The sequence below is a fragment of the Epinephelus fuscoguttatus genome, linkage group LG3, assembly GCF_011397635.1.
Source record: "Epinephelus fuscoguttatus linkage group LG3, E.fuscoguttatus.final_Chr_v1".
Lineage (NCBI taxonomy): Eukaryota > Metazoa > Chordata > Actinopteri > Perciformes > Serranidae > Epinephelus > Epinephelus fuscoguttatus.
This window is the reverse complement of record NC_064754.1, coordinates 10,402,171-10,414,803: the sequence shown is the minus strand read 5'-3', so window position 1 is coordinate 10,414,803 and position 12,633 is coordinate 10,402,171. Positions and strand designations below refer to the sequence as shown.

The window sequence follows — 12,633 nt, the reverse complement described above, 5'->3', positions numbered from 1 at the left end:
AAATTGTACGTCTACAATAAGATCAGAGCATATCTCACTCCTGCTGTCTCAGACACACACCTACATGCAATCATTCTCTCGACAACATCCTACTGTCTCCCCATATGGTCTCTCACCACAAAGGAAACCACTGAACCAATAGCAAGACTATAAAACAGAGCTTACAAGATCCATGGTAACCTCCCCCTTTGGACACTACACTCTCACACTCTAATATAACAGTTTGCTAACCTTACTCTAAAGGGAGACATTTTGCATCCCTTATGCTTAAAGTACTAATTATGCAGATAATGTAGTTAGTAATTTCCTGGAGTCCACATAATTAATCATTACTTCATGGTATAAAATAAATTTGTAAAAAAAAATCCAAGTCAAAATGAAACTAATTTAAACCAACAATTAACCTACTAATGGTAATAATTACAACAATGACAGCTAGTACCATATCTAAATAGTCTATAAAACATTTGTTCAGCTCATAAATAATAGTACTACTAAAACAGCATATGGAGAAAGAGTTCAGAGGGAAGCTGGCTAAATCAACTGCAAGAACAAGGTGGAGCAGAAATTAACTTCTGGAAATGTGAGGGAGGCATGGTAGGGTGTAAACATCATGATAGGCAGAGTCCTAGAGGGGAGACATCACCTCCTTCATAGAGCAGCTCAACAGTTTCTTCATCCGGTTCAACAACTCCAGCACATCCATCATTTGGCCCTGCCCAACCCCCAGCTCCCCCACAGAGCTCTTACTATTGATGAACAGCTTGTGACCTCCATCCTGCACGGAGTCAACTCACACAAGGCCTCTGGCCCTGAAAGGCTCAGAGGCAGGGTGCTTCTGCTCCACTCAGCTAAGAGGGGTTCTCACAAGACTGTTCCAGCAGCTTCTGGATTCTGGCGGTGTCCCCAGCATGTGGAAGGAGTCCACCATAATCCCAATCCCCAAACAGACACATGCCAAGGACATGAAGGGCTACAGACCAGTCGCACTGACATCTGTGTCCTGTAAATGTATGGAGAAAGCAGTGTGTGATCTCTTATCACACACGCTAGTAGACAAACTGGATCCACTCCAGTTTGCCCTGTAATGCAAAACACGGGGTGGAGGATGCAAGTCTCACAAACACACAAACACCCTGCTGTAGCGCGTTTTGGGCTTTCAGATCCACTTGACGCTGAGTTTATGGATAAAGACTTTTTTGCAGGACAGACCACAACAGGTGTTTTTAAATGGTTTATTTTAAGTACGCAGATGACATGGGCCTGGTGGCTCACCTGACTGACAACAATGCTTTGTACCAGTACCAGCAGGCACTCAACAACCTGCTCCAAACATTTAGTGAAAACTCACTTGAGCTCAACATCACAAAGACCAAAGAGCTGTGCTGTAGCACAGAGAAATCACCATTAAGCTATCTATCTATAAGGCGAGAAAATAAATTGATAGTGTGAAAGTGTAAAATGAAGTGTCAATATATGTGGAGAGTAACATTTCCTCAACTTAAGTACAGTTTGAGTATTTCAAGCGCACTGCCTGCATTGTCTATGTTTACCAGAAACCAGAAATTGTAAGTCTACAACAAGATCAGAGCATATCTCACCCCTGCTGTTTCACACACACCTATATGCAATCATTCTCTCGACAACATCCTACTGTCTCCCCATATGGTCTCTCACCACAAAGGAAACCACCGAACCAATAGCAAGACTCTACAACAGAGCTTACAAGATCCATGGTAACCTCCCCCTTTGGACTCTTCACTGCACTCTCACACTCTAATGCCTTGAATTTATTTTAGAAAAACTATACAGATAATCTAGTCATTAAATTCTATTTTCAGATCATAAACAACAACTCATATCCTGCACATACTGCTCAACTTCCAAGTCATAACACAAGACAGCAAAGCATCACTTGATCAATTTCACATGCATTTATTTCTGTACCACCTTACAAAAACAATTATGGTCCGAGATCCTTTTGTCACACTTACACTAAGAGCACATTACATTAGAGCAATAACCTCGACTACACATTTCAAACACGCATATAAACGCTATCTGATGGAAGGACAAACCTGCAACCACTGATTTAAATCCCACATCCCATTTCACTCACTCAACTGAAGTCCGCCACTCTACATTGTCTACGTAGCTGCCTGTTTTGTTGTTTTGCCTGTGTTGATTGTTTCTTTTTTTATTCTGTATTGAAATGTGTTTTTGTTGCATAACAGGAACCTGCTGAAAAACAGTTTTTAACTGAGTCAGGCCAGTTTTAACTGTAACACACAGTGTTATTTTTTCCCACTGTCTGTATTAGTTTCAACATTGAAGAAAACATGTATACAAAATACAGGTAGGCATAAGCAATGCAATTTGACTGTACCTTAGGAAGATGACTGTCTTCACACTGAATACCAGAAATTGCTGTATGAGGATTTGGATCAATTGTTCTTCAAAGTATTTTTGGAAAGGGCTTAAAAATGGAGAACCAGTAAACTGAGAGACCCGGGCAGTGTTGCAGGGGAACTTTTGCTTCTACTACAAGAGTCATCAGCTGAGGAGTACATCCTTGAGATTTTGACTTTATAGATGAAGTCGGTGCACCAACTTGAATTGAATCAGGTCGTGCCTGACACATATTGATGAGGTGTGTAATCTCAAGAATATATCTGACCACTCAGCATCTGTATATTGTATGTTCAGATCCACCTGCCACGCCTCTCTCAATGCATCAAAAGATGTTGTCTGTGAAGATTAAACCTTCAAATGCATGGCAGATATTGTGCCTTTGAGAGATTGGACTGGCGAACATGGAATATCTAAACACACAGTGTTACTTGTAATGCCTTTCCTGTGTACAGAAATAAATGAAAATCATGTTATTGTACCTAAAGCAGTAGTGTGTCATCATGTATGGTTTAACAGGCTCATGTTGCCAGGCAGGTGCACTGCACGGCTCATCAGCGCCTTCTAGCGGCGGACAGTTGTCCAGCTCCCCTCTGTTGCCTGTGATGTCTGGCTCAGAGTAACGGGACAGGTCCAACCATCAGTCCCAGTAGTGAATGGAGATGGGTCAACAATAACGGCTCTGTGCTTTTATACATTTTTCACATTTATACTGTGCAGGAGTTTGTTTTAATTATTAACTCAGACCTCAGGTGCAGTTCGCTTTGTCTAATTGAAAAGAGACTTCCGTCAATTAGACAACAGCGGCTTTTTGTTCCCGTCCGTCATGGCGATTGCGCACGTCGCCACCGAGTACGTTTTCTCCGACTTTTTGTTGAAGGACCCCTCCACGGAGAATAAATACAAAGGGCTGCGGCTGGAGCTGGCGGTGGATAAGATAGTGACGTTTTTGGCGGTGGGGCTGCCTTTGTTTCTCATCTCCCTCGCTTTTGCTCAGGAGGTGTCAGTAGGTGAGTTATTGATATATGTGACCATCCAGTCCGGAGCAACACTCACTATCATATGATAATCATGTCTATTTCATCATGTAGAATAATGCATAGTGTGTGCATGCGATGGATCCATGTGGAGCTCCTTTGTCTCTGTCCCAGTGGCACATTTTACCTGCTGCAGCACATTTTATTAAAAACTAAATTAGTTTAAATTAAAAACACTTAAAGGCAGTGGTGGATAAAGCAATGTGATATTAATACATGTAAGGGAGATATATTCAGTAAATGCTCAGTGAAAGAGAGGTGTGAATATCAGAGGAAGGTGTGGTTTGAGCCTTCACCCTTCTGCTCACACCACGCACCACAGTGAGGCGTGAACACACTGCCACTGCCACTACTGCTGCTGCTGCTGGTGGTGATGATGGTGGAAACTTTGGGCACATGCATGGCAGTTTATAATCTGGTGCCTTATGAGTCACTGCAAAAACAACAGAAGCTGATTTGCTTCCCTCTGTAGTGTAAAAACAAAAACATCTACAGTTCCATGAGCAGTTTAAATCTATGTAATCTTCTTAGGTCATCATGCTGCAGTCTGTTGTTACCATTATCTGTATGCACTGTCCCACATACTCAGACAGAAAGGATCCATTACACTGGAAGCCTTGAGACAACTGTGCTGCTATGACTTGACACAATTCATGTGGATAGTTCACATTAGACTAACAAAGTGAAGGCACATTATGGCAGAAACCACACATTGATTCTACTCACTTAGCTGCAGAGAGAGTATGGACAATTAGATGTAGATGTGGGACTTTTCAAAGCAGACATCTTGACTTGTCATAGTAGGATAATCACAGTTAATGACATTAACAATGGCTCTCTTCTATTAAAGTGTCCTTGAAAGCCATGACAGTGAGTCAAGAGCCCTAAAAAGTGCCATTTATGTGATTAAATCAACTAAAACAGAGATGAATAGATTAGGAGAATTTCTATCACTATAGCTCATAGAATGTACCTAATATTTTGATTAAATTTATGCAATTATTCTACATCCTAAAAAAATAATTCACAGGTTCAACTTCAGAAATTAAGCAAGCAATTTGCATACATCTTTTTAAGTAGCTCCAACTCTGGCAATATTGACTCAGTCCTTTACAATTTGAAATTATTTTAGTACGACCAACACTATTTGCTTTGACCTTGAAAAACTTAAGTTGAACTAACTTAATATTTATCTTAAAGTTGTGGGGATATCTAGTGGTCAAACTGTTTTATTTATGATATTCTAACTCATTTTCTCAGTTTTTTAAAAATATTTTTTATGATTTTGTTTTATATTTTTTAATATTTGATGTACGGTTGTATATTTTTTTGCATATTGTATGTTCTGCATTTTCCACTTCTTGCCTGTATGTGTGTACTTATATCATTTCTGGTACTTTGAGAGCAAGTCTACTGGAGTCAAATTCCTTGTATGTACACACGTACTTGGTGAATAAAGCTGATTCTGATTATTTTAATTCCATCCTACACAAAAATGTTAAAAATGTTGATTTTGACCAATTTCTTAAAAGAAATGCACTGAATAAAACATGAAACAACATATTTAATGCTGAAAAACTTCTTTATTTTAAGCATTATCCACTAACTTCATAAGTCATTTGTAGTTCAGTAAAGTTTATGTAATTACTGTTAGTCTATGTATTTGAAACATGTCGATGTTCATCAACACGTATGAAATACATCAAATTTATTAACAATAATTACATAAACTTTATTAAATTAGGTAGGCTACATTTTATCAGATATACTGACATAAATCCTCCTTTATTTCAGTTTTATTTGGATTAATATTTTTTGTTTGTGACTCAATTGGATGGGCATTTTATTTGTAATATAAATATGCAAACCTAATAAAATAGCCTGAAAAATGTCTTTGAGTGTAGGATCCTGTCTACTGTAATACAATATTGTTTTTTTTCTGAATTCCCATACACTCCAGGCATTGAACGTTTCCTCCTCTTCTTCTGACAGGTGTTTCTAATATTCTAATATGATATTCACCCCAGTTATACCAGTGAAGGTTAAGTAAACTTTAGAAACACATCTGAGTATAACACAAAACAACAGGTCCTTTTCACAGCAGACATTTTGACTTGTCAGTAAAACAGCACAGGTGTCACTAATAATATTAACAATGTCTCTGTTCTGTCTCAGTTAGCCGGGGCACTGAGCAATGAAAAACAGCTAGCAAACTATGATCTGAGTGTAAATACCTCCTTAAAATGGCAACACTATAAATAAGCCCATGTGCTCTGAACAGGCGTGTACGGGCCTGTACTGCGACATACAGCTGGTCGTGTCTGTGCGTGTATGTGTGTGAGTTTCATTCTTTAAATGATAGCAGTTTGCATTTATTGGAGTTAAATTGGTGTCTTACATTATAAAAATGGCTGAAGATATATGTTGGACATTTTTTGCTTTCCATTTAAAACTTGCAAAAGTTAATGAGAAGTTGACTGACTTTATGTGACTGGTATGACTGATACTATAATTGTTATAACTGGTACTATATTTCATAGATGTAAAAATGTGAGAATGTGCTCAGTTTGTTCAAAGCATCATTCTGTAATATTAATATGACAGACTTTGTTGCCAAAATATTACTGTCTGGTGACTATCTGGGTCATTTGTGCCTTGAACATGCCTGACTGAACGTCCCACTCACAATATAGAAGATGATATAATTACTGACACTAAGTATGCTGGGAACACCCCACCAACAAATTAGGCCATGAGTGCAGAGGCGGGTCGGCTGACAATTGTTGTTTGTTTCTCTTCTCTTAATCACCAGAATGCCCGTCAGCTGTGACTAATTCTTCCCTTTCCTCACCCAGGTACCCAGATCAGCTGTTTTGCTCCCACTAACTTCTCCTGGAGACAGGCCGCATATGTGGATTCATTTTGTTGGGCAGCAGTCCAGCAGCAGACTGACAACTCACCACTATGGCTGCACAAGGTACAGACGTCCTGACATACACTGCCAGTGAGAATCATCAGTGCTGCTGACTGTATTTTATTGGGACAGGGCTGTACCGAATAGATCAAAGCTTTATTCATAATGTTGACATTCAAATTCCAAATCAGCATTTGGATGTAGCAGCTGCACAGCTGCAAATACAGATTAGGTTACACTAACATTATTAGTATAATACTGTTTGTAGAATTAGATTACAGTGGTGGCTGCACATGATTGTTTCCAACTAGTGTCACCCACACATTACTAAAATTTTCAGAACGTTGCAAAGTCTTAGAATCAAAATTAATTGATGAGACAAGACAGATGTGATCATTAACAATATTCACTGCATGTTTTTATCTAATGAACTGTTCTACTTCAATTCATATATGTTTGTGTTAAGCCTCTAAAGAACAACATCTTCACTGCAGTCAAAAAGCTGCTTGCTCTCCATTTTGGCACGAGAGATTTGCACCTTTGTTAATGAGGCACTCTAACAGCATTATACATTATTCCTCAAAGAAAGTTGATTACATTAAAAAAAGAAAACTTTAATCCAACCAATCAATTCCTAGCTGGCCACCAACGTCGCTACACTTATATATTTGGTTGAATTAAAGTTGTGACATAGGATGACCCAAAATCAGTTGGACAACTCAAATTTCTTTATAAAGCACATTTAAGAACAACTCAGTTTGACCAAAGGGCTGTACAAAAGGAACAAAATGCTAAAAACACACACATGAGAGGCAGCGTAACTGTCAGGTACACAGCTCGCACATTTAGAGACACAACACACATGGGCATGCATCAGGGAAAACTACATCTGAGGACTCAAATGCTACAGAATAAAAGTAGGTTTCAAGTTTGGACTTAAAAGAGTCAATGGTGGGGGCGGAACTGATTGGGAGGGAGATGCTGTTCCACAGTTTGAGGGCAGACACAGCAAAGGCACGGTCAGCCCTGAGCTTAAGTCTGGAGCGCAGGATGGCCAGGAGCCACAGGTCAGAATACAGACGACAATTGACACTGATATTTTGTTCATTTAAAGTTGTGTTGTTAAGTAACCATAATCCACTGTCTTCCAAAGGTCTCATGCCAACACCATTATGACACAGAATAGTGACAGTTTGTCATAAGGTATGGAGAACAGAACCCAAACACTGCAAAACGTTATAATGTCAACATCCGCATAACGTATCATTCTAATCTTGTTAGACAGACACAATTTAGAACATTGTCAACCTGATCCAAAATTTAACATCTGTCTGACGCCAGAGTCCCACATTTCTGATGTCATAACCTCTGGTACCAGCTGAGTTTATTCAAATAGAGGATTTTGTTCAAAGGCTTTTTTTTCTCAGGGTGATGACATCATTAAACAGACATCTGAAGCTTCATTCGAAAAAGCTCAATAGAAGCTTTGAATGTGAAAAAGTGACGGTCGGTACAGTCCTGTGTTGGGATGTGTTTTAAGTCTTAACACTGTGGAGTCACAACCAGTATAATTTGATCGAGTAATGGCCAAGCATATGTCCACAAATGTAGTTAGCGAAGACATCCAAAGCTGTGGGAAATTAATGGGTTTTTTTGTATTGTCAGCTGTAGATGCTCATTGATCAATCGACAATATCATTATGCCTCATTTTATTAGCTCCTTGATCAATGAGACACCCTGGAAACAATTTTAAAAAGATGGCTGCATGCTTTCCACGGTTAAAGTTACAATAATGATGTCCAGAAATCACAGTTTGATTCTTCTTTTATGGTTTTTGTCTCTCTTCTATTGTCTCCCTGTCTGTGATGCCCTCAGTTCTTCCCATACATCCTCCTCTTACTGGCCATCCTCATGTACATCCCGGCCCTGTTCTGGCGTTTCACCGCAGCTCCGCACCTCTCCTCTGACCTGAACTTCATCATGGAGGAGTTGGACCGCTTTTATAATCGGGGCATCAAGCTGGCCAAGAATCTGGCATCCATAGATAGCAAAGATGCCCCCGAGGACACCCACAGGTACCCGCCTTGTGATGACTCACCATAGTGTACTCTGTAGCAGGAGATAAGGCTGTAACATACATTTGTTTTAAACATTAGTTTCAATTTAAAGTCTTGTTTCCTGAGCGTGTGTCATTGCTATAAGTGACATATGGCAGACCACATGTATTAAAAAGTAGCATGGGTCGTCCTTTAACCTCTAACTGCCAACAAAAATTAACAGGATTTAAATTACAGTTTTTGATTATTTGGCCACTCAGGGAAACTTAACAAGCTGTCAACATAACACTGACATATTATTGTCTTATGAAGTTCTTATTATGGCTGCCATGTCAGTAAACAGTTGCCTATTTATACACCCAGCAGATATAGAGTGACACAGCTTTTATCTGGAGTCAAGTTTCTGTCCATCTGACAATATTTACACTCCTTACTCTGTTTTGGCTCCACCGACTCCTAAGAAAAATATTTGGCTCTTCAGCTGCTAAATGCTTCACTATATTCACAGCTGCTAGTTGCTAACTTTGTCTGTCTGCACATTTGGTGCTGGGCGGAGAGCTTACTGTGGGGTTTTAAGGGCTTTTAAGGTAACTCTAGTTTTCTTCAATCTGGACCCTATTTTCCCATTTTTTTGTGTCTAAGTGACTGATGGAGACAACAGTTTTGAAAATTGGCTGCAGTGTAACCACTCAGAGCATGCACATCGACTAAAAGTGCTTCCTTTTGCCACTGACAGGCTCAGATAGTTATAATAAAAGTCTGACAACATGACAGAAAGGATCCCTACAGAGGGCGACCTGTTTGTCACAGAGTAAAATTCTGTTTGTTTAACCAGAAACACCCCAAAATCGCCATCACTAAACTCACCAAACTCCATGTAAATAAACAGCAATTTAAGCGTGTATAGAGGCAGCATATTTTCACATCTAACTGGGTGAATTAAGGGTTTATCTCAACCAAACCAGAGCTGGTGATTATTTGAACAGTAGAAAGATGAGCCAAGACGTTCTTTTGAGTGTTAGTTCGTTTCTGCTGACTTTGAATGAAGTGTATTTGACGGAGATTAAATTACTGTTAGTTTAAATGGAGTCTGGTGGGTTTGGCAATAGCTCTTTCTGGTTTTAAAAAATAAGATCTTGCTCTTTCACAGAAAGCACCATCTCTCCAGGGATCCTTTCCATAACATTGTCAGACACTTTGAACACCAATCTGAACCTGTAAGTGGCAAAAAAGTACTTTTAATACACACAGCAAACTCTCTAAATATTGGACTCATGTCAAAAACTGATGTTCCCATGAGTCACTTTGACACAAAAATATGAAAAAAAGGTCCAGGCTGAAAAATACCAAAGTTACCCTTAAAGCTGAAAACAGCTGGTTGCTACATCTGGAAATGTCACTGATGACAATAGTGACAGTAAACCCAAACTGCCTGTTGGGAGTTGTAAAATGAAAACAACGAGCTAAAAAATGCTAACAGGCTACATAGCGCTGAGGGCAGCCTCGGAGTCGGGTGATAATTCTAAGCAGTTTTGTCTCTATTAGTGACACGGTTCGCATTTCACTTCATTAAACCTATTGTTTATATAAAAATATTGATGAGTGCAGCTTTAATGTAACTGCATTATATATAGAAATAGAGATAGACATATACATAACAATGGCACAATTTTTTTTACCAGCATTATCAAATTAGAATAATTTGAAAGATGCCATAATTACATAAACAGTCCACACAAATGGGTTTTGATTTGGATTATTGGAAGTTCACTAAGGTCAGTGAATGAAACATCTGTTGTGTTTGTGGACATAAAAAAATATCAGGCTGAGTTTATGGTAAAACAGCACTGAATAAGCATAGGGGAATGTTTTGGTCACGGTTAAGAAGGAAAGAAATTGTCTGTCTCGAGTTATATTTCGCACAGATAATCCTGTTGTTGTAGGTTACTTGTATTATTACTATTTTAGATCAATAGTATGGCATTTGGTTTTCTAAGCACAGATCTCTTTGTGGTAAACGCCTTTTTCTGCAGTGCCTTGGATCTGACCGAGAGCTGCTTCAAATACCCTTTAGTGGAGCAGTATCTGAAGACCAAGCGCTTATCTCACTGTCTTGTAGTCAAGTATCTGTCATGTCGAGGCCTGACTCTGCTGATACTACTGCTGGCCTGCATCTACCTCGGCTACTACATCTGCCTGGCCTCCCTCACCGACGAGTTTCCCTGTGACCTGCGCACGGGGGTGCTGAAGAATGACAGCATGGTGCCGTCTGCAGTGCAGTGTAAGCTGGTGGCGGTGGGTGTCTTCAGGCTGCTCAGCTACATCAACTTGGTGGTGTATGTGCTTATTACTCCACTGGTGGTGTACGCTACTCTTGGACCAGCTCGCCAGAGCTCCAGCTTCCTCCGGCCTTACGAGCTGCTGCCTGGCTTTGGTGCTTTGGGTGTGGATACGCCCTTCTACAACGATCTCAGTATCTACCTGTTGTTCCTGCAGGAGAATCTGAGCGCACTCAAGTCATTTAAGTGTCTGCAGGTGGGTGCCAGCGCAGATACTGTATGTCCAATACTGTGGTTAGAATACGTCCCCTGAAGTAACCTGTCTTATTTATAGGTGCTTGAGTTGCTGCAAGAGGCTGGTGATGAGGGGTTTGACACCATGTGCCTACTGCGAACTCTGGGTCAGGTGAAGACTGACGTGTTAGACAGTAAAAAGACATGCTCACGCCAGACCATCAAAGAAACTAATAAAGCTGAAGAATGATTCCTCTGGGGTAAGGAAGAACATTCAATCTTCTAATGGTAGCTGTGTAACTGTAGTGAAGTTAATTGAATATGTGGTGCATTTAACCTTGAACAGGTTTTATTTTCCTTCAGATCTTTCTGCTTTGTTCCTGAATGATCGACCTGAAGAGGGTAAGACCTGCTGTGATGGAAGAACTGTGAGAAAAACCTGTGGACTTACATTTATCTGGATTTCTGGTGCTGTATTGACCTACAGCAGCATGATCAAAAACAGAGTCATTCTGCAGATTGGCCAACAGATAGTTTACCTCTCTGATGTCTTAATGTGAATACTCCCACTACTTTTTGTCTAAAATGAAATCCAGTGTTTCTATTTTATTCTTTGATACACTCTTTTCTCAGGATCTTAAATGCCTTTCATTTATAACATATAATATAAGCCATGTTCCTTGGATGGAAATCTGTACATTAGCCGACATCCTGCCCTTAAACTTATAATGAGTGTTTGAACGCAGGGTTTTCAATGTATTTGTAGTTGAGGTGGGGTAATACGACGAGAGTGTGGTGGCGGTTTATGAAAGTTTGTCCATCCAAAGTTAAGCACGCATAAAATGAACATGAATTGTAAAGTATTATAAGAGCCACTGGGGCTGCTTTGTCTGGACTGTAAAGTGTGTGATTAGTTGTGCATTAATGTGCTGTTGACAGCAGCTGATATACTGTATATGCTGAAAGTAAAACAAAACTCTGAGACCTGTGCATTTACATGAACAATGAGTTAATATTCTTTGTGGGAATAAAGTGTCAATATCAGTTGTTGTAAAAGGGAAAATCTCTCAGGCTTTCAGGGGCCTTGTACAATTAAATAATGTTGCTCTCAGTTATTATATTATTTGCTAAGTACAGACAAATCAGATGTGAGTAAATTCCGTTTTACTCCATGTCAAAGATACTGATTATGGAAATAACTGTGACCAGAAAACTACAAATAGCATATCTGTACAATGCAATTTAATGCAAAGAACTGACCTGCAATAAATATGATACATAAAAAGTCATTGTGTATCGACCTTGGTCTTTGGTGCATTGTGGCTTTACTTTGTGGTAGCGTTGTGTTAGATTGCATCACAAAGTGTTTCTTTTGAGATGAAATGAGATAAGATGAGATAAAATAAGACAGACCTTTATTTATCATGAAGGAAACTGCCACGCAGCAGTTGCAATACAATGCTCGAGGTGTGCAGATACAAAGAGTGCAATATACAGGGATTAAAACAACATAGTAGAAAAATCAAATGTATAGCAAGTGTTAAATAAAATAAAACTTAAAAACTGGGTAACAGTAAGGAGCAAAATTTAAAACTAGCTGCAAGTTATTTATTTATTCATCTTTAAAATGTATGTCTATAATTTTGTATAGTAAATTGTTGTCACTTGTAAAGTTTACTGACTTGAATTTTAAAAAAATGAA

At 39.3% G+C, this 12,633-nt stretch overlaps 1 protein-coding gene across 1 annotated transcript; it reads left to right on the top strand.

Moving 5' to 3' along the window:
- The first annotated feature begins 3,066 nt into the window (after positions 1–3,066).
- LOC125885764 (pannexin-1-like) lies at positions 3,067–12,185 on the top strand. Its single transcript, XM_049571529.1, has 6 exons — positions 3,067–3,419; positions 6,302–6,423; positions 8,237–8,436; positions 10,452–10,953; positions 11,032–11,191; positions 11,295–12,185. Exons 1-5 carry the CDS (start codon positions 3,236–3,238, stop codon positions 11,179–11,181), a joined length of 1,158 nt encoding a protein of 385 aa, XP_049427486.1. The 5' UTR covers positions 3,067–3,235; the 3' UTR covers positions 11,182–11,191; positions 11,295–12,185.
- Positions 12,186–12,633: the final 448 nt, after the last annotated feature.